This window comes from Globicephala melas, chromosome 20 (assembly GCF_963455315.2).
Source record: "Globicephala melas chromosome 20, mGloMel1.2, whole genome shotgun sequence".
Classification (NCBI taxonomy): Eukaryota; Metazoa; Chordata; class Mammalia; order Artiodactyla; family Delphinidae; genus Globicephala; species Globicephala melas.
Genome location: NC_083333.1, coordinates 34,989,706 through 35,012,919, shown reverse-complemented (window position 1 = coordinate 35,012,919; position 23,214 = coordinate 34,989,706). Strand labels below are relative to the sequence as shown.

General features: G+C 42.7%; 2 protein-coding genes across 2 annotated transcripts in view; one reads left to right on the top strand and one right to left on the bottom strand.

Moving 5' to 3' along the window:
* Positions 1-1,304: 1,304 nt before the first annotated feature.
* Positions 1,305-23,214, bottom strand: part of POLG2 (DNA polymerase gamma 2, accessory subunit) — a 45,754-nt gene continuing 23,844 nt past the window's right edge. Inside the window, exons 10-11 of the transcript XR_004036447.3 lie at positions 4,835-4,918; positions 1,305-1,395 (exon numbers count right to left, since the gene is read on the bottom strand). The gene's annotated coding sequence lies outside the window, so the exon portion shown is untranslated. The remainder of the gene's footprint in view (positions 1,396-4,834; positions 4,919-23,214) is intronic.
* Positions 1,368-21,482, top strand: MILR1 (mast cell immunoglobulin like receptor 1). Its single transcript, XM_060290347.2, is given in 8 exon segments — positions 1,368-1,426; positions 6,905-7,165; positions 11,704-11,988; positions 13,617-13,730; positions 20,142-20,231; positions 20,761-20,817; positions 20,944-21,012; positions 21,430-21,482. Coding segments are annotated over 8 exon segments (945 nt in total). The 5' UTR covers positions 1,368-1,410.

The window sequence follows — 23,214 nt, the reverse complement described above, 5'->3', positions numbered from 1 at the left end:
CACCACGAGCTGGACCTGGGAAGCCCGAGAACGGAGCACGGGGAGTGAGTTAATACTGGAGGTTGGATGATCTGAAAGAACCTGCACCTCTGTGTCCCCCACAGAGAGGGCACCTGTCCACAGGAATGCAACAGACCTACAGGGCCAACCCTCAGTGGCAACAAGAACCAGTAACCCGGGATTCCCTGGTGGTCTAGTGGTTAGGACTCCTCACTTTCACTGCGGAGGGCCGGGTTCAATCCCTGGTCAGGGGAACAAAGATCCCACAAGCCGTGCAGAGAGGTCAAAAAATTTAAAAATAATAACTAAAAAAAAAGAAAAGAACCAGTAACCCAAGTGGCCCAGCCTGATCACAGCTCCCACCACTCGGGAACCCCTCACCCCTTCCCACTCCCCACTTCAGGCTGGCGACAGCAAAAACATGCATCCACTTCTGCATCCACTTCGCAGAGTCAGGAGAATTCTGGACTGCAGAGAAGTGAATCACTAGTTACTTCAGGGTTGTAATTTAGAGACTCTGAGACCGCTTGGGCCCTTGCGAAAATTCAGAGTCCCAGGTTTCATCCCCAGTAAGCCTGGAGTGGGACCTAGAAGCCAGCATTTAACACAATCAGGCATTTCTGCTGCCATGTTTCCCTGTGTCTCTCTACACAGTCAGTACTGCTTCCCAAGACTAAACCAAACTTCCACTAAATTCCTTTGGACACAGGCCATATCTAGAAAGAGACGATTGGGTGGGTTTGCATAAAGACAATACTTTTTCTTTTTCCCACTGTCCAGCTTCCCTGCCAGCCTGAATTAGAAGCAACCTGTCACATCTGTCTCTGCCTACAAGAGCTCACAGAGGAGCACAGGGTCACATCAACCAGTCATCTTATGTCAGGCTTGTCCATGCAACTCCCATTTCTTTAACTTGGTCAAAAAGGAGGAAGTTCTTGGGCTTCCCTGGTGGCGCAGTGGTTGAGAGTCCCCCTGTCGATGCAGGGGACGCGGGTTCGTGTCCCGGTCCGGGAAGATCCCACATGCTGCAGAGCGGCTGGGCTCGTGAGCCATGGCCACTGAGCCTGCGCGTCCGGAGCCGCCTGTGCTCCGCAACGGGAGAGGCCACAACAGTGAGAGGCTCGCGTACCAAAAAAAAAAAAAAAAAAAAAAGGAGGAAGTTCTCTATGTGACTCACCAACCCCGGAGCCCACCAAGCCTCCTTTGCCCTCCTCTCCGATTTCATTTAGGAGAACGTGGGGGCCATTTGAACAGACTGTTCTTTGGGGGCATTTTTCCTGCTGTCAAGTATAAGGCTCACTTACCATTTTGAAGCTTGAATCTCCAAACCAAAACAACATGTGGAAAAAGAGTTTTCTCATGTTGCTTTTCTCTCTTTCAGTTCAGAAGGCTGCACTGGATTGTGAAAGAATGAGAAAAACAAATGGTAAGTTCATTTATTTCTCTCTTGTACTAAAGCTGTTTTCACCGAAATGGTGAGACTGTCAGCTTTAAATCATGCGCGTTCATGAACAGGTTTTTCGGTGCTTTCTGATGAACAACCAAAGGGAGAGTCGTTTCTATGACCTACTGTTTAAAATGAAGTGATTTTAGCAAGGGAGTTGGAGAATCTTTCCCGAGACTCAGAGACAAAATATTGAGATTTTTTTTTTTTACAAGGTAATGGTTCCTTCTTTCTCTGTTGTTGTTTTTTAGTTAGAAAAATCAACACATAATTGTTGTAAAATAAGTCAAGCAACACTAAAAATATATCCTGGGAGGCAGTTTATCACCATAGAGCTAGGCTGTTGTGGTCCTAACCCTGGTTCTACCGTTTTCCAGCTGGCAGCCCGCGCGCACAAGGAAACCACTTAAAGCTTAATTTCTATCCTCTGTGAAGTGGGGAAAATAAAAGTACTTCCCTGGGAGGGTTGTTGTGGGGACTGAGACAAGCCATGTGCCTCAGCACAGAGCCGAGTGTGTGAGGAACCATCAACAAATGCTAGCTCAGGTCGTTGTTGTTACTGCACTATAAAATGTGAAAGTTCTGTTATATCCTCTCAATCCCTTTCCCCTCTCCAATTCCAGAAGCAACCACTATTAACAGTCCTTTTTGTTTCAATATCATAGTAAACAAACTCTTCTGTAACCTGTCCTTTTTAAAATTAACAGTATATCCCAGACATCTTTCTAAGAGGATCATTTAGATTTAGTTCCTTTCTTTTCAACAGCTGCATGGCAATTCATGATAGGACTCAGCCATAATTCATTTTTTAAAAATAATTTTTAATATCTTTTAAAGTAATTAATTAATTAGGTTGTGCCAGGTCTTAGTTGCAGCTTGCAGGCTCCTCAGTTGTGGCACGCGAACTGTTAGTTGCGGCATGCATGTGATTCTAATTCCCTGAGCAGGGATCGAACCCAGACGCCCTGCACTGGGAGTGCGGAGTCTTAGCCACTGCACCATCAGGGAAGTCCCACGGCCTAATTCATTGAACCATCACCCCCTTACTGGTTGTTCCATTTTTTTTCTTTGTAATAGAAGCAATACTGCAGTAAACATCACTGTACACAGCATGCTTTGTGGACACATGAGTGTGTGAGAGCTCATGTAGGATAAAATCCTAGAAGTGAAATGGCTGGGTCCAAGGGCATGTCCATTTGAATTGTTACAGATACTGCTAAGTTGCCCTCCCCACACGCTGAACTGGTGCATGGTCACCAACACTGACCACGCACATGGGTAAGTGTGAGTTTCCCACCCTCTCAAACAGTGGATACAGTCAGTTTTTTAATGTGTCACTCTGACGAGTACAAAATAATATCTCCATGTTGTTTTTTAAAAAATTAATTAATTTATTTTTGGCTGTGTTGGGTCTTCGTTGCTGTGCGCGAGCTTTCTCTAGTTGCGGTGAGCGGGGGCTACTCTTCCTTGAGGTGTGTGGGCTTCTCATTGTCATGGCTTCTCTTGTGGAGCACGGGCTCTAGGGGTGTGGGCTTCAGTAGTTGTGGCACATGGGCTCAGTAGTTGCGGCTTGCAGGCTCTAGAGCGCAGGCTCAGTAGTTGTGGTGCACGGGCTTAGTTGCTCCACAGCATGTGGGATATTCCTGGGCCAGGGCTTGAACCCGTGTCCTTTGCACTGGCAGTCAGATTCTTAACCACTGCGCTACCAGGGAAGCCCTCCATGTTGTTTTAATTCGTGGTTGCCTCATCACTCATAAAGTTGAGCTTCTTTTTCATGTCTGTTGACTGTGAAAGCTCTAGTACACCCATATAAAGGACATTTAGGGATGGCTATCTGGTTGGAAAGAGAGGCAAGGTCTCATCTTGAAGCTGAGCTTACATAAGGCTGAGAAAATATTAATTGTCCAGATCAAAGAGAAGGAGGGAGGTTTTGGCATTTTTGAGGGGTCTAAACCGCTCCTCCACCCAAGCCATCCCTCAGCCCCAGCACTATTTCTTCTTTTGGGAATTACATATTCAGATTATTTGCCCATTTATTTGATTATCTTTTTCTTATTAATTTGCTGTTGGTTTATGTATATAAAAAGAATACTATGCTTTCGTTTATGTTTTAAGTATTTTCTTCTAGCCTTTTACACCTCTTAATTTTGCCACAGAGGAGTTTAAAGTTTTAGGATTGTTATTTTTTCTCAGTCTTTTCTTTATGGCTATTTTGTGTGTCTTACTTGGAAGACCAAGCAGGTGATATAAAAAACATTTCCCTATATTCCTCTTTTTTTTTTTTTTTTTACTCACAAGTGAGTAAAGGTCACTTCTTAGCAGGTCCAGGGGTCTCAGGATGTCTTGGGGACATCGAGAAGAGAGGAATTCACCCAAATTCATGGGTACTGAAGGTACAGTCTTGTGACAAGTTGCTGACTTGGCTTCTTAGCCTCAAGAGGCTATTAAAAGTCTAATCTGGAATTCCTTATAAAAGTTCCAGCAAAGCAGACTTAAAAGAGCTACATGTTCAATCTACTCTTGCTGCACTGATATCAATAATCAGGCCAAGTTTAATGAGACCAGACTGATTTTGCAAACTAATTAATCTTCAATTATCTCTATTAAGAATGGGGGTGGGGGGCTTCCCTGGTGGCGCAGTGGTTGAGAGTCCGCCTGCCGATGCAGGGGACACGGGTTTGTACCCCGGTCCGGGAAGATCCCACATGCCACGGAGCGACTGGGCCCGTGAGCCACGGCCGCTGAGCCTGCGAGTCTGGAGCCTGTGCTCCGCAACGGGAGAGGCCACAACAGTAAGAGGCCCACGTACGGCAAAAAAAAAAAAAAAAAAAAAAAAATGGGGGTGATTGTAGGGAGAGAGCTCTGCTTCAGTAAAAGTACAGCACACCCTGTGGGGTGTCGAACGGCCACGTCTCGTTGTCAGCAGTTAACATTTCGAATTTCTCTCCTACCCTTCTGACTTGTAATCACGAAAAATGAAAACTTCCCTACAAGCTGAAGCTTGACAACTTAGTATAAACTTAAGAGAAATCACACAGATTACATGTGGACAACCTCGGTAATGCCGGGGTGGGGGCTGCTCAGAGTTCACCCAACGCCACGGCCACGGCCACATTCCAACTGCGGTCCAGGAAAAGCAGCAGAACTGCCACCACCTGCCCTTGCCCCTCCCCCATACAGGGAGGCACGGAGACCACCCTCCTGGAATTCCCCCCAGCTGACCACCCTCTGGACTCAGACCAGGCTGTACAGTTGGCTTTTCCTTTGTTTCTACAGAAGTACCCCCCATTAAACGCTGATGGCTTTGCCCTTACAAAGGCCTCACTTTGGCGGGACCCCACCCCCAACACCGCCTCCTAAAATGAGACACAGCTGCTTAACAAAACTGACCTATTCTCAGGGCTGAGAAATTGGTTCAATGAGGCATGGAGCAGTTCACAGCTGTGAAGGCAGAAGGCAGTTTGCAGATGCTCCCTATAGCCAAAAAAAAAAAAAGAGACAATAAGAATAAAATAATCGTAATGGGTTGTGGGTTGAGACACATCAAATACATTTAAATCTATGAGTTCATAATGATTCTTAAACAAAAAATAATAACAATAAAGGGAAATATCTCACTGTTACAAAATGCTAGGAAACCAACTCATTATTTTCAAAATTGGCCAGTAACAGAAGAGAACCAAGTATTCATCCTCCCTTTTCTTTTTTCTTCTTTTTGGCCGCGGGATGTGGGATCTTAGTTCCCTGACCAGGGATCGAACCTGCACCCCCTGCATTGGAAGCACAGAGTCTTAACCACTGGACCACCAGGGTCCCCTATCCTCCCTTTGCTATGCAAACTGTACCTCAGTGTAACCAAAGAGTTGACAAGGGTGTTTCTCTTCAGATAATTACGGATGACAAATGAAGAAGGAAAAATAGAATTGGTATATCACCATTTTGCAACCTCTAACGAAATAATGCTTTCTGGGTAATTACCATCAAAGTCTGCTAACAAAAAGATAGCCAGACATTCTGTGTCTCCTAATAGAAGTACACCCTACCCCCTATGCTGCATTCTTGCTAAATAAAAGCTAATCTGAATTTCATCAAGCCTCTGACAGGAGACAGAAGAATATGGAAAGGACAGCATGGGGATGTAATTAATGAAATCCAGACCATGGAAAACACTTCAGAGCAAACAACTTGCTATCTTCAACAAATAAAGGGCTTCCCTGGTGGTGCAGTGGTTAAGAATCTGCCTGCCAATGCAGGGGACACGGGTTCGAGCCCTGGTCCGGGAAGATCCCACATGCCACGGAGCAGCTAGGCCCGTGCACCACAACTACTGAGCCTGTGCTCTAGAGCCCGCAAGCCACTACTGAGCCCACGCACAACTACTAAAGCCCGTGTGCCTAGAGCCCATGCTCCACAACGAGAAGCCACCACAATGAGAAGCCCGTGTACCACAACGAAGAGTAGCCCTGCTCGCGGCAACTAGAGAAAGCCCGCACGCAGCAACAAAGACCCAATGCAGCCAAAAATAAAATAAATAAATTTATTTAAAAAAAACAAAAACAAAGTGCAGGGGGAAAGAAAAGAGACAGAAAGGTCTACAGATGAAAAAAGTCATAAGAAACATAGCAACTAACTACAATAGACCATTATGGATTCTAAAAGAAAAATCAGACAATTGGGGGAATTAGAACACTAACTAGATATCTGATGATATTTTTAAAATATTGTTAATTTTTAGGTGTGATAATGGTATTGTTATTTTTACCAGAGTCCTTATCTTTTAGAGGTACAAACTATTAACGTCCTCCAGCCAAAGATCACCAGGGACACATGTGTAGTTGAACCAAGTTGAGTTTTAAGAGAAAATGCATACCATGGAGTAAGCAAGAGGGCATCTTACAGTAAGATTTGCATTAGGTAACTTGGAGGAAGATTCAAGGCAGCAGGCTTTACTCTGAATTGGATTCTTTTAGGAAGTGGAAATAATGATATGGTTGGGAATCTTAATAATTCTTATCTAAAAGATAAGAGCAGTGCAAGGCAAAAGCTCTGACTGATAAAGAAGCAGCAGTCAATCATTTTGGCCATTTTTGTGTTTTGGACCATGTTCGTGTCTTCATCTGTGTTCAGACATGATTATGGAGTCATCTTGTCTTTGTCTTGCTCTAATATGGTCACAGAGTGGCCTTGTCTGGTACTGGTGACCAGTCAGTTCCTAACCAGCACAAAACAGCTTGGTAAGGCTACCCGTCTCTCACTGGGAGAGGCCTCTGTAGGCACTGAGGTTTCCTCACACACTGTCCAGCCTGGCTGTGCAGGGAAGAAATGTCCCCTACCTTTGGGAAGTTCACCAGGAACAGAGGGTCTCCACCACCTTGACCCACGAAATGTGGGTAGACAACCACTGAGTTATTACTGATGGATGCTAACAAGGACTTTCTCTTGCGTTATTTTGCTTTCCAGAATTCCCTTCTCCAAATTTGAACTCACAAACGGATGCAGTCATGAGGGGTCAGAATGTATCTCTATCTTGTTTCAACCAGAACAAATCACTGCGGATCACCTATTTCTTGTTTCGGGGTGAGAAATGCCTGAGCACCCAGAATGGACCCATGACTTTTAACCTAACAATCTCAGAAGCCCGTGATTTGGGCCCCTACAAATGCAAAGCCCAAGTTTCTGACTGTTCAAAATACAGTCGTGAGTTCAACTTCACATTTGTCGGTAAGTAGAGTACTTGTTACTCGGCGGCCCTGTGATTTGGAGGGATTCTTTCCTGTTCTAGGATGGGCTCTCTGTTCTGCTTGTTAACACTCCCTCAAGAGCCTGGCAAGTATGTCACTGAGATCTTTTTTCTTAATAATTCCATTTCACTTTCTCTCCAAATACTTTTGGCTGTTTCAGATAATAATATGCTGATGGCCCAAGGCAAAAAGTCTTACATCAACAATTTGAAAAGTTGAGATCTTTTCTAGATGCTTTACTCTAGGATTCTCATTGTGTAGGTAAAAAAAGACTTTTTCTTTTAAGATTCAAATAAGAAGTCTTAGAATCAACGTTGGACCCTGTGGCAAGGGTCTCCAGCGTCCCAGGCTTTTCCCACCTTCTTCCCTTTGCAATGGCCATCAGCCTGCACTCTTCCTGCCCAACTACATTCTTTTGGCCACGACACGCAGGATATACTGCAGGATCTCAGTTCCCCGACCAGGGACTGAACCTGGGCCACGGCAGTGACAGCCCGGGATCCTAACCACTAGGCCACCAGGGAACTCCCAACTTCCCACCCCAAGCCTTTCACAACCTAGCATTAATGGCCTCATCCATGAAGGTGACCTTGATAGTGGACTCCTGGGAGAAGGAGAGAGTGTTTCCAGGTAATATATGTACCTGGAGTCTTCCAAACAGAGGAGCCCTGACTTACTGATTGAATCTTTGAGTGATTCTCTGGGTCTGTGCTCTCCAGTATGGTAGCCACTAGCCACGTTTTATTTGTTTAAATTCAAGTTAATTCAAATTACTTGAAATTAAAAAATTCATTTCCTCAGTCTCATTAGTCACATTTCAAGTGCTCAAGCGCCACAGAGGTGGGGTGGCTGCTGTATTGGACAACACAGACACATAACATTTCCATCACCACAGAAAGTTCCACTGGACGCCTCTGCTCTAGATCAACGGTTCTCAGCTTTTTAGGTTATAACCATTTTAACAATCTAATGATAGCAGTGGATACTTTCCCTGAGACATGTGACAGATGCAAATTTCTGCGTAAGACTTGAAGGGATACCGTGGGCTCTGGATTAGAGCCAACCATCTTAGGACAAATTTGAACACAAACTCAATGGAAGCCATAATTGTAAATGAAATGTAAAAAGAAGAAGACCATGCAAACATGGTCTGGGATGTAGTGGCTGATGTGAGGGCAGTACCCTGGCTGATAATATTCTCTGGTGGTCAGACTCCTGCTGGACTGGGCAGCCTGGTTTTGCAGAAAGAGCAACAGAATAGGCATCAGGGAACCTGTGTACCACTAGCTTCCTGTGCAAGGCTGAAGCCTTAAATCAATTGATTTAAAAAGCCCCAAGTCTTCATTTCCTGAGCTTCTATCCCACAGATATGTATACAATCTTCCCACATCCTGCCTTCAGAGCAAATGCACAAGTTTCTTGCAATGCGTTACAGTAATTATACCATCCTGTAGAACTTTTTAAATAGATTATAAAAACCTGCATCATCTTCATTTACGTCAGATTAATAAATACCTACTGAATGCCGACCCCATGCAAGTAATTGTGTTGGATGCTGCCAGGGTTTCGATGATGCCCAGGCCATGATCTTATCCCCAACCCAGTAAGGGATGTGAGCCGTGAACACAAATTCATGAATCACTGATTCACTCATCAAATATTTAATGATATCCCCGATGTGCCGAGCCCTGGATATATATTAGTTCCTGCCTTGGTGGAGCTTACAGTCTATTTGGGGAAGCATAAAACCCAAGTACCCAAATAAATTCATAATCACAAACTGTGTGGATTGTTATAAAGAAAAAGAAACTGGCACAGTGATGGAGAAAGGTAGGGGATGGGGGAGTGACCTCCTTAGATAGGGTAGTTAGGGAAGGCCTTTCTATAGGGATGGCATTTAAGAAGAGCCCTGAAGGATGAGAAGGGGTTAGCTATGTGAAGAGACAGGGAAAAAAGGCTCTAGTCAAGGGACAATAACCTGTGCCGGTGGCTCCAACTTAAGAAAGAACTTGGCTGTTGGGAAGGACCTAATAGGACACTGGTATGGCTGGAGGTCTGATGAGGGGAGTGTGACCCCAGGTGAGACTGGAAAGGGAGGGGGAGCCAAGTCAGGCCTATTTATCAGGCCCAATTTATCACCTTCAATGTTAATTCATCCTGGGCGGGGCAGGGCAAGGGTAGAGGTTGGGGATCGGTTGGGAGGCTTCTGCCGTCATCCAGGAGACAAACAATGATGGAGATGGAGAGAAGTGGATGGATTCAAAATATATTTTGGAGAAGGAAACAACAGGACTTGCTGATTGATTAGATTTGGAATCACAGGTAGTATAGGTGAGGAAGGAATCAAGAATGACTTCCAGATGTCAAGTGTGATCAGCTGATGAGTGGTGTCATTTACTGAGATGGGCAAAAATGGAAGTTGTTGTTCAATGGGTATGAAGTTTTGGTTATGCAAGACGAGTACGTTCTAGAGATCCTGCTGTACAACACTGTGACTATAGTTAACAGTGCTGTACCGTGCACTTAAACATGTTAAGAAGGTAGATCTCATGTTAACTGTTCTTAGCACAATGAAAATAAATGAATGATTGAATGAATAAAAAACATTTTAAAAAAGAACAGGATTTTAACATATGTTTATCTACCTACCAATTGACTCACTAACTAGCAGATTAACTAGAGTTCAGTTTCAAACAGGTTATGTTTGAGGTGACCAGGAGACATCCAAGTGGATCATGTAATAAGAAGTAGAAAAGTATTAAGAGGATGGGACCAAGTGCTACAGGAAGCAGAGGAAGAGGGAGAAGTTCCGCCTGGAGGACTAAGGAAAAGTTTTCTGGGGAAGGTGGCAACTGAATGAGCCTTAAAGGACCCCTTGATTGATTGACTGATTGATTGATTTTCGGCTGCACTGGGCCTTTGCTGCAGCGTGCAGGCTTCTCATTGCTGTGGCTTCTCTTGTTGCAGAGCACGGGCTCTAGGCATGTGGGCTTCAGTAGTTGCAGCACGCTGGCCCTAGAGTGCACAGGCTTCAGTAATTGTGGCGTGCGGGCTTCAGTAGTTGTGGCTTGCAGGCTCTAGAGTGCAGGCTCAGTAGTTGTGGCGCACGGGCTTAGTTGCTCCACGTAATGTGGGATCTTCCTGGACCAGGGCTTGAACCCTTGTCCCCTGCATTGGCAGGCAGATTCTTAACCAATGCGCCACCAGGGAAGTCCCATTAAAATACTCCTTTAATTTAAAACATATAAGTAATTTATTGAAGAGTCACCACTCCCTTCCCTTGATCACTGTGATGCTGTGATACACTTTACCAGTCCTTTTACAAACTCTCAGGGAAGTGTACTTCTAGTTTGAATCATCTTATCTCAGAGAGAAATCCATGCTCTCTGCTTCTTCATGAATGTTTCAATTCCTCCTTCCTGAAAATTACAGGAGGTAGATTTCAGTTCCATAGGAAAAACATCCTATTGATGCTATTCCCAAACAAAGTTGCTCTTTGAGGCCACCGTCACTGGGTGCCATTCTGTCAAGGATGCTGCCACAGGGATTCCTGCTCAGGGGAGGGATGGAGCAACAAGACTCTAAATTATTTTCTTTGATTTGACTTAAACAATGAAACATATTTCATTGTTTCTGTGCCAGACTGTTAAATTGGCACAGTGTTATTAAAAACGAATGCATATGCTTGGGAGTTGGCCCTGGCTCTGCCATTTACTAGCTCTGTGGCCTCTGAATCACAGTTGGCTCAACTGTGCAATGGGCATGATGCTGTCCACCTTGTAGTACTGTTGTGAAGTGAAACAAGATAATGTGGGTAGTGACCCCGACACATGATGGATACTCAACAATTATCTTTCCTTTCCCTATAATACTGTTTTATTAATGAATTATATAATAAATTATATAGCTGGATTCTCCCACTATCCAGCTATATAATTTATTATATAGGGTATGATCTTACAGAGCTTACCAGACCCACTCATTTCTGGTCAAGAATTTCCCTTGACTCTATTTATCAGGATTACTTCCTTCTTTCGGGAGGAAGTGAAAGACAATTGTACAGCCGGATTCTATAAATGACAATACAGTTAGAAAAGATGCTATTTTTAGATTTCTTTGATTTAAAAAAAACCCACTGCAATCTTACAATGATTGGGAATAAAAGCACCTCTCAACTACATACTTGGAGCTGGATCTTTGACAAAATTATACTATCAGCCACAAACAAATTGTGAATTCTGATGAAAGGCAAGTTTGCGCTCTGATTCCTCAAAGCAGAGACGTCCTCCACCCTCTGGCTTTCTCGGAACCTGGTTCATGCCATGAGGCATGGGGTTAACCACATACCCACTGATCCTTCCTGATGGAGCTCCTTGTGAGCAACTTGACTTCTCAAGAGGGGTGTCATCCATCTTTGGGTTAACAGCTGGGAATAGAGTAGGGCTCCCATCCATGTTTGTGGACTGAGTGAGTGAACCCAATCTGCTTATCTGTTTAACATGCACTTTATTTTTCTAGATCCAGTGACTGCACCAGTGCTGAACATCAGTGTTGTTCAAACAAAAACAGACAGATACGTAATGCTACGCTGCATCTCATTCAACGGCTCTCTGCCCATCAATTATACTTTCTTTGAAAAAAACATGGCCATATCACCAGTTATCTCCAAGAATGTAAGGGAGCCTGCTGAATTTAACTTAACCAAGAATAACACTGGAGAAGGGAAAGAGTATAGGTGTGAAGCTAAAAACAGATTGCCTGGCCATGCAAAATACAGTCAACTCATCACCATACCCTCAACAGGTAAAGGCGACCTGAACTCTTTCAACAGGATCTGGATTTACTTCCAGAAACCAGCTACTCCTCTGCCTGCCCATTTCCCACTTTGCCCACCTGCTTCCAAATGCTTTTCCTTCTGTAGGGTCCACACGTTCTGATGGGTTTGCTTTCTGCCATAAAGGAACCAAAGAAAAGCCTGGAAAGTGGTGCAGGAAGGGACCTTGTATCAATAGTAAGACTTCCTGACTTGACCCTGCTTCCTGTCTTGACTTTTCACTGCTCAGGTTCTAAGCAGTCACATTAGAATTTGCATTTTTCTTGAAGCTGCTGGGTCTCTTGATTTTCTTTTGCTTTTTTAAAATCATTTTAAAAATTCACTTCCAACACCTGTACTCACCTGCTTGGCTGTTTAATGCTTGGTGAGTCTAGACTTCCAGTGCCACCCTTTCCTTGAGGCAAGAATGGCTCCTGTCCCAACCTTGTGTTTTGGAAGGCACTGCTCTGGTGCTTCTTAGCCATGTGTCTTCCCATAAGCTTCCTATAAGCCATGGGGATTTGTCTGCCTGGACCCTATACCCCCACTTTTCTATACCTTACTCTAGGTTCCTAGACCTGAATTCCCTATCCAATCAGATCAGAACCCACCTTCCAGGGCCTGCACAAGTCTCCTTCCCAGCTCATCCTCCCAAGGGTGGACCATGGTAAGGATGTGAACATTCCAGGGCCCACACCAAGGGAGTTGTTTGTGGGGAGTGGGGGGATGGCATTTGGCCATGCAGGCTGGGGGTGTCCACAAGCATGTCAGGCTCCTTAGGGTGCATGTCAGAGCCTGGGTGGAAAGGGGGCCAGGCTAGGGCTGGGGCTGGCTCTCCCCATACTGTCATGTTCCAGTGCAGAACTCTGAGGAGTCTGAGAATTTTAGATTTAAATCTGGCCTTATGAAGGGACATTGGTCGAGGTAGGAGGATAGAACAAAAATTAGGTTAGCAAAGGTAGCAGGCACAATTGGGCATTGAAGACCTCATGTGGCCTCATCCTCAGAAGATCTAGAGCCCACACCTGGGTGTTCAGTAAGTTCTAACAAGTGAGGCAACCTGTTGGAGTCAGGCTCCAGAGTCAGGCTTTCGCCTACAAATCACAGCCTTCAATTCACTAGCTGTGTGACTTTAGGAAAGTCACTTAACCTCTCTGAGTCTTACTCTACTTGATTGTAAAATGGGAGTAATACCAATGAGAAAAATAAGGTAATGCATGTAAAGTGCTTAACACAATGACTGCATATAATTAACACTCAATAAGTGGCAGGTATTTGGGTGACATAAATCATGCCGACATGACTAAAGCCTTTGCCTAATAAATGGCCAGGCTGTTCTCAGGCTTATAACCCTAACAACGTAGCCAACATCTGTCTGTTAAATGCTGTGCTGCTGCTTCTTCCTTGTGTATGACCCCTTGTGGAAGATGGACTTGGTATAAACCTTAAGAACCTCACTAACAAGTTAACTCTCAAGTTGCAGGGCAGGGATTCAGGGTTCAGGGTACATTGGTTAACCTGGGAGACAGTCGTGATCACCCTTTCCAGAACATTTCACAATTCAATATCATTGGAAAAGAAGGCTGTGCAGTGACCAATGAATGCTGTCTTCTTCCAGGAGGAGAGAGCTGTCCTTTCTGCCTGCAGCTACTGCTTCTGGGGTTTCTGCTTCTGGTGCTAATAGTAATAATCCTAATTCTGGCATTTTGGATGCTACCGAAGTACAAAGCAAGTAAGTTCCTTAGGAGCTTTGCCATTGTTTTCCCTGGGTTTTGGATACAGACAGCAGGGTGAGGGCAAGGAGGAAGGGAAAGGGGAATCAGAAATGGGATGTGAAGAAAATGAGAAGAGAAGGATAAGATGCAAAAGGAGAAGGCAATGAACGACTTCCTGAACGGTTCACACATAGCACAGTTCTCTTTTCTCTGGTAAAGACTTCCCTATTTAGACTGCTTGTGGGTGTGTGACCTGTGCAGTCACACAGGGCCCCGTGCTAAGGAGACAGTTTAATGCTCCGCTGTCACTGTCTTGAAATTTGTAATACAATAAAAAATTTTTTTAATATTATTTTTTAATTGTGGTAAAATATGCATAACAATAAAATTTACCCTGTTGGCCATTGTTAAGTATATATTCAGTGGCATTAAGTACATTCACATTCCTGTGCAACCAACACCAGCCATCCACTTTTTCATCTTGCAAAAACTGAAGCTCTGTACCCATTAAACAGTAACTCCCCATTTATTTCTCTCTCCTCCCAGCCCCTGGCAAACACCATTCTACTTTCTGTCTATGAATTTGACTACTTTAGAAATCGCATATAGGTGGAATCATACAGTATTTGTCCTTTTGTAACTGGCTTATTTCATTTAACACAATGTCCTCAAGGTTCATCGCTGTTGTATACGTGTCAGAATTTCCTTCATTTCAGGACTTCCCTGGAGGTTCAGGGGTTAAAACTCCACGCTTCCACTTCAGGGAGCACGGGTTTGATCTGTGGTCAGGGAACTAAGATCCCACAACCCATGCGGTGGGGCCCAAAAAATTTTTTTCCTTCATTTTAAAAGCTGAATAATATTCCATTATATATATATATATATATACACACACACACACACACACACACATATATACACACACATATATATACACACACACATGCACATATGTGTACATACACACACACACACTTTGTTTACCCGTTCACCCATCAATGAACTCTTGGATTTCTTCCACCTTTTGGCCATTGTGAGTAGTGCTGCTTTGAACGTGGGTGTACAAATCTCAATAATTTTTAAACAAGAGGCCCTGCATTTTCATTTTGCACAAAGCCTGCAAATGACGTAGTGGGTTCAGACTGCCAGAGCTTTGCTTTGTAGTTTTCAGTGTCCTCACTGGGTCTGCCACTCAGAGGAAGCTCAGTACATGAAGACAAAAAGAGCCTCATTCTCTCTGCCCCACCTTAAGTGCTGCATTAAACCTCATTTACTACGTTTCATAATTCACGCCTTATGACCTCTAGTTAAGATTTCAAAGTGGCCTTTTCATTTGGCACACTACTACGGAGGAATATTGAGATTTACACAAAATACAGTTTGTGTCTCAGGACCGACACCTGCCAGTGAGCTTCGGGGCCTTGAGTGGGCTCCTTCACCTGCCTGAGCCTCAGCGTTCTGACCTGTAAAATGGGGCCGTGGGAGATACTGTCAGACCTGGGGAGAGAACTAAGTGATATATGTTAGGCTCTTGGCCTTCTTCCATCTCTAAAGTCCTAATTCACGGAAATCCAGGACCCAGTTGACAGGAAACTTGAAAACAGATGTCAAAATGTATACATCTCATACATTAAAAAAATTTTTTTTGTAATGTAAAGCATTTTAAAATTGAAGTATAATTAACCTACAACACTATGTTAGTTTCAGGTGCACAACAGAGTGCTTCGAATTTCTATACATTACAAAATGACCACCATGATAAGTCTCGTTACAAAGCTATTACTATATTATTGACTATATTTCCCATGCTGTACATTTCATCCCTGTGACTCATTTATTATTATTTATTTATTTATTTATTTTTTTGCGGTACGCGGGCCTCTCACTGCTGTGGCCTCTCCCGTTGCGGAGCACAGGCTCCGGACGCGCAGGCTCAGTGGCCATGACTCACGGGCCCAGCCGCTCTGCGGCATGTGGGATCTTCCCAGACCGGGGCACGAACCCACGTCCCCTGAATCGGCAGGCGGACTCTCAACCACTGCGCCACCAGGGAAGCCCGACTCATTTATTTTGTATATATTTATTTAGTTATTTATTTTGGTTGCACTGGGTCTTAGTTGCAGCAGGCGGACTCCTTAGTTCTGGTACCTGGGCTCGTTAGTTGTGGCACGTGGGCTCGTTAGTTGTGGCATGCAAACTTGCAGTTGCGGCATGCATGTGGGATCTAGTTCCCTGACCAGGGATCAAACCCGGGCCCCCTGAATTGGGAGCACAGAGTCTTAACCACTGCACCACCAGGGAAGTCCCTGACATTTATTTTGTAACTTGAAGTTTATACTTCTTAATCTCTCTCACTTATTTCATTCACCCCCCCCACTTCTGTGGCACCACCTGTTTGTTCTCTGTATCTGTGTGTCTGTTTTTTGTTATGTTTGTTCATTTGTCTTGTTTTCCAGATTCCACATATAAGTGAAATCATACAGTATTTGTCTTTCTCTGTCTGACTCATTTCACTTAGCATAATACCCTCTAGGTGCATCTATGTTGTCACAAGTGGCAAGATTTCATTCTTCATTATGGCTGAGTAATATTCCATTGTGTGTGTACCACATACCACATCTTCTTTATCCATTCATCTATCAACAGACACTTAGATTGCTTCCATAGCTTGGCTGTTTGTTGTAAATAATGCTGTAATGAACACAGGGGTGCATGTATCTTTTAAAATTAGTGTTTTGTTTTCTTCAGAAAAATATCCAGAAGTGGAATTGCTGGATCATATTTTTAATTTTTTGAGAAACCTCCATACTGTTTTCCATATTGGCTGCAGCAATTTACATTCCCACCAACAGTGCATGAGGGTTTCCTTTACTCTGCATCCTTGCCAACACTTGTTAGTTATCTTTTTGATGGTAGCTATTCTGACCGGTGTGAGGTGATATCTCATTGTGGTTTTCATTTGCATTTCCCTGATGATTTAGTGATGTTGAGCATCTTTTCATGTGCCTGTTGGCCATCTGTATGTCCTCTTTGGAAAATGTCTATACAGTTCCTCTGCCTGTTTTTACTTTTTTTAATGGGGTAATTTAAAAAAATATATTTATTTACTTGTTTGTTTTTGGCCACACCAGGTCTTAGTTGCGGCATGTGGGATCTTTTAGTTGCAGCATGCGGGCTCTTAGTTGTGGCGTGCGAACTCTTAGTTGTGCCATGCATGCAGGATCTAGTTCCCCGTCAGGGATCGAACCCAGGCCCCCTGCATTGGGAGCACAGTCTTACCCACTGGACCACCAGGGAACTCCCTGCCTGTTTTTAAATTGGGTTTGGTTTTTTGATGTTGAGTTGCATGAATTCTTTTTACATTTTGGATATTAACCCCTTATCAGACATATCATTTGCAAATATCTTCTCCCATTCAGTAGGCTGCTTTTCTGTTTTGTTGATAATCTCCTTCACTGTGCAAGTTTGATGTAGTCCCATTAGTTTATTTTTGCTTTTGCTTCCCTTGCCTGAGGAGACAGAGCCAAAAAAATATTGCTAAGAGCAATGTCAAAGAGCATACTACCTATGTTTTCTTCTGGGTGTTTTATGGTTTCAGATCTTACATTTAGGTCTTTAATCCATTTTGAGTTTATTTTTGTAGATGGTGTGAGAAAGTAGGCCAGTTGATTCTTTTGCATGTGGCTGTCCAGTTTTCCCGATGCCATTTACTGTGTTGTTGTTCCCAATTGTATATTCTTACCTCCTTTGTTGTAAATTAATTGACCATATGAGCATGGGTTCATTTCTGGGCACTCTAGTCTGTTTCACTGATCTATGTGTCTGTTTTCTGTGTCAGTCCCATACTGCTTTGATTATTGTACCTCTGTAGTACAGTTTGAAATTAGAGAGCATGATACCTCCTGCTTTGTTCTTTCTCAGGGTTGTTTTGGCTATTTGAGGTCTTTTGTGTTTCCATGCAAATGTTAGAATTATTTGTCCTAATTCTGTGAAAAATCCCATTGCTAATTTGACAGGGATTGCACTGAACCTGTAGATTGCCTTGGGGAGTACAGTCATTTACAATATTAATTCTTCCAATCTGTGAGCATGGTATATCTTTCCATTTGTTTGTGTTGTGTTCAATTTCTTTCATCAGTGTCTTATAGTTTTCCAAGTACAGGTCTTTTACCTCCTTGGTTAGATTTATTCCTAGGTATTTTATTCTTTTTGGTGCAATTACAAATAGGATTGTTTTCTTAATTTCTCTTTCAGATAGTTCATTTTTGGTGTATAGAAATGCAACTGATTTCTGTATATTAATTTTGTATCCTGCAACTTTACTGAATTCATTTATTTGTTCTAATAGTTCTAATTCTTTGGTGGCATCTTTAGGATTTTCTATATATAGTATGTCATCTGCAAACAGTGACAGTTTTACTTTTTTCTTTCCAATTTGGATTCCTTTTTTTCTTCTTCTTGTCTGATTACTATGGCTAGGACTACCAATACTATTTTCAATAAAAGTGGCAAGAGTGAGCATCCTTGTCTTGTTCCTGATCTTAGAGGAAATGCTTTCAGCTTTTCATTACTGAGTATAATGTTAGCCATGGGCTTGTTGTATATGGTCTTTATTATGTTGAGGTATGTTCCCTCTATACCCACGTTGACAGTTTTTACCGTAAATTGATGTTGAATTTTGTCCAAATCTTTTTCTGCATCTATTGAGATGATCATATAATTGTTATGCAATTTGTTAATGTGGTGTATCACATTGATTTGTGGATATTGAAACATCCTTCTATCTCTGGGATAAATCTCACTTGATCATGGTGTATGATCCTTTCAATATATTGTTGAATTTGGTGTGCTAATATTTTGTTGAAGCTTTTTGCATCTATGTTCATCAGTTATATTGGCCTGTAATTTTTGTGTGTGTGTGTGGTACGTGGGCCTCTCACTGTTGTGGCCTCTCCCGTTGTGGAGCACAGCCTCCGGACGCGAAGGCCCAGCGGCCATGGCTCACGGGCCTAGCCACTCCACGGCATGTGGGATCTTCCTGGACCGGGGCACGAACCCACGTCCCCTGCATCGGCAGGCAGACTCTCAACCACTGCGCCACCAGGGAAGCCCTGGCCTGTAATTTTCTTTTTCTCTGGTGTCTTTGTCTGGTTTTGATATCAGGGTGATACTGGCCTCATAGAATGAGTCTGAAAGTGTTCCTTCCTCTTCAACATTTTGTAGAATTCACCTGTGAAGCCATCTGGTCTGGGACTTTTGTTTGTTGGGAGTTTTTTGATTACTGATTCAATTTCATATTGAATGGTAATTGGTCTCTTCATATTTTCTATTTCTTCCTGATTGAGTCTTAGGAGATTGTACATTTTAGGAATTTATCCATTTCTTCTAGGTTTTCTATTTTATTGGTGTATAATTGTTTGTAGTAATCTCTTACAGCCCTTTGTATTTCTGTGGTGTCAGTTTTAACTTCTTTCATTTCTGATTTTATTTATTTGAGCTCTCTATTTTCTTGATGAACCTAGCTAAAGGTGTATCAATTTTGTTTGGCTTTTCATAGAACCAGTTCTTAGTTTCATCAATCTTTTCTACTGTTTTCTTTTAGTCTCTATTTCACTTATTCCTACTCTGATCTTTATTATTTCTTTCCTTCTACTAACTTTTCTTCTTTTTCTATTTCCTTTAGGTGTAAAGTTAGGTTGTTTATTTATGATTTTTCTTGTTTCCTGAGCTAGGATTGTATTGCAATAAACTTCTCTCTTAGAACTGCTTTTGCTGGGTCCCTTAGATTTTGGATGGTTGTGCTTCCATTTTCATTTGTCTCCAGGTATTTTTTTAATTTCCTCTTTAATTTCTTCAGTGACTCATTGGTTGGTTAGTAGCATATTGTTTATCCTCCATGTGTTTGTGTTTTTTGCAGTGTTTTTATTGTAGGTGATTTCTAGTCTCATACTGTTGTGATCAGAAAGGATGCTTGATATGATTTCAATCCTCTTAAATTTATTGCATCTCATACTTTTAAAAAACATGTCTCCTCTTCCTACAAAAAGCGCAGGGTCTTACAAAAGTGGAATTAATATTCTTGAGTACTGCTCAGGACTAAATGGAAGTCAGCTGGGTAATTTACTATCACAGATATTACAAAGCTTTTTACAGCCTATTCTTTTCAGCGAAGGAAAGAAAAGGTGTCTCTGGCCATCTCAAGCATAATCTGATAGGCAAAGGATGTTATTTGCAGACCCAAGAAAATAAATCAGAAGGGTTCCTTCCTTAGAGAAGCAGATGCTACGGACTCCTTGCTGAGTCTATGGTTTTCCTTTAATAGACAACAGTTTAGGCCATTGGAGCAGGTCATTCTTTCAGAACTCTGGGGAATTCCCCTCCTGTGGCTAAAGTAGTTTAATTTAATGATTCTGCACCAATTTATACAGGAAAAGCTATGAAAGATAATGCACCCAGAGTCTATGGAAATACACCCGTGGAAGATGGAATATATACAAATATCTGTAAAAATCAAGCAGGTAAGAGAACTTTGTTGGTGATTCTGGTTGGTTTGGGGTTTTTGTCTTTAAAAAATTTTTAAGGTCGTACAGACACATGTGTAAAAAATTGCAGAAGCAGAGGATAGTGTCTCCCTTCCATCCTGACACCCTATCCCACTTTCCAGAGGCTTTAACCAATTTTAAAATCCTTCCACAGATATTTTATGTGTATGTTAGCATCTAAATAAATGGTAGCAATGGTAGCATGTCATAGATATGTCATTCTACCCCTTGATTTTTTCACTTAACAACGTATCTTGGAGATTTTTTTCTATCAGTTCAGAATGATCCACACTGTGTTCCAATCTCTTTGATGATCACCTCTTAAGGCTGGCATCATTTGCTGCTTTATAGTAAACAGACCCAGGACCTTGGCCAACAATGAGAACAATCCCAGCCAACGCTCACTGAGGGCCGGTCATGTGCCAGGCACAGTGCTAAGCAATTTACCTGCCCTGTCTGGTACAAACGCCACTAACTCCCAATTTATATCATTCCCACTGTACAGATGAGAAATCTGTGCCAGGCTTAGAACCAAGGCAATGTGTTTCCAAAGCCTGAGATGGTAACTACTCTCTGCAAAGTCCAGAGGTGACATGACATTGTGAGGGTAGCTGGCAAGCCACTGCCCTCAAGTGATCAGAGATTTGGATTATAGGCCCAATAACTCTGTTTCTTGTCTTTTACCCAGGGACTGAATACTCTCAGGAGATACATTATGCCACCCCCATGTTCCAGGAGGTGGCACCGAGAGATCAGGGTGAGCCACAGTTTGGGATAAGGGATGCTATCGAAATGGGAGAGTAGTCTCTGTGAGGTCACCATACTCCTAGGCTTTAGGAACCCAAGGATGGGATGAATGGGGGCAACATGCATACCCTAGGAAACCAATAGCAATCAGTACCATGGCTCCTAACAAATTTCATCAGGAGATGGGTAGATGGGGAGGAGAGAAGGATGTGGAGGGGAGAATATCATATAAAAAATCCAGAGAGAAGGATGCAGGTGCACTTCTAAAAACTTTTCAAGAATACATCATTTAATATAGTCCAGGAAAAAAAAATACAGTTAATACTTGGTTCTGTCAGGCCACCCAGCTATTAAAATAGAATTTTTTAAGAGCTTCTATGGATATATATCCTAAGTTTACTGAATTATTTTCTCTTTTATATTATAGAAACCTGTAATGATTGTAAAACTGGATATGTCTATTCTGAACTCATCTTCTGAGATTTAAAGATAGAAACTACATCTCAGGGTAAGATGCTTTTTATAAAGCTGATTTCCATAACGAAAAAGCAAACCTGATTGACACTTAAAAAGGTTTCACCTGGTTACCTAAAGTGAATCACTGTTTTTCATGTTTAAACACTATCCTTTGGCCCTTTCAGGTACATCCAATCCTGTCATCAGACAACAGGTTTGTCAGATAGGATCCTGACTAGTGACAGTTTTTAAATGCTTTTGCTATTTTTAGGCATGGACCATTTCCCCCATGACCACACCATTTAATAAAGAATAATTGTTCAACCACTATGCTCTTCATAAGTGCATCCTGGAAGTGCTACAACGATCATCTACCCATCCCTATGCCCATTAAAGGTTCAGAAGCAGACACACAGAGCAAAAGCCATGTCTAAATTCTAAAACAAAAACTGGTGACCTTGAAAAGGTGTCTGAAGAAAATGGCACCTGCAGTCACCATTGGAGGAAGGCAAGATTACTCAACAAGTACACATTTATTATCCATTGCCATTAAAATTTGCTCTCAGCTTCTGGAAGCCTGCAAAATTATTTATATTGATTTCCATGGACTTTCTCAGTCATCAAGATTTAGGTCATGTCAAAGGCATGCCTTTATATGCTGCATTTCCCATCAGCTCTCTGTCAAGAGAACAGTGCAGAGTTGACTTGGGGGAGAAGAGAGAAGTAGATTAGTTTCCCAGGACTGCTGTAACAAATTACCACAAACTGGTGGCTTAAAACAACAGGAATGTATTTTCTTACGGTTCCAGAGGTCAGAAATCCAAAGTCAAGGTGCCAGCAGGGCTGCGCTCCCTCCAAAGGCTCTGGGGCAGAAGTCTCACTTGCCGCTTCCAGTTTCTGGTGGCTCCTGGTGTTTCGTGGCTTGTGGCAGCACCTCTCCAATCTCTGCCTCATCTTCACGTGGCCTTCTCTCCCTCTGCCTTTCTCTTATAAAGACACTGGTCAGCAGATTTAGGTCAATCCAGGTTGACCTCATCTTGAGATCCTTAACTTATTAATTACATCTGCAAAGACACTTTTTCCAAATAAGGTGATATTCACAGGTTCCAGGAGTTAGGACTTGTCTTTTTGGGGAGCCAACATTCAGCCCACTTCAGGGGACAAAATTATTTCTGGTTTGAATCTCTTATCCTAGGAGTTATAAGTTAAGTCCAGTAAAGCCAAGAGGCATTTCTTGGGTTCCAGACAAACAAAATAACTTGACCAAAATTGTTCTGCTCTGTTCTTTTTCTCTGTTCCCAACAATGGACCTTTCACTAGCAAAATCATAGCTATTAGACACTAAATCTGTGGAACACCTACAAGGCCAGTATTATTAACTTGCTTTTACAGGTAAGGAAATTTAGGCTTAAATGGGATAATTTCTCAGGGTCATCCCTAGCTTGGTACGTGGTTGAACTGGGACTTAAATCCCAGCAAAGAACAGCAGCAGCACTGGCTGCGGGAATGCATCTTCAGGGTGGGAAAGGATATTGTGCACACAGGTCCAGATGAATTTGAGGATTTTGTTGCCTAAAGCAGCATTCATGAACATAATTTCCCCCCTTTCTCTGTTGATATTGTTATTTGGAAGAAATTGGTATATCACAGAGGCTAAGAGTGTGGGGGCTGTGGAGTCAGAGTGAGCTGAATCCAGGTTCAGTCCTGTGCTAACTGTGTGACTCTGGGTAAGTTACATAAACTCCCTGGGCTTCAG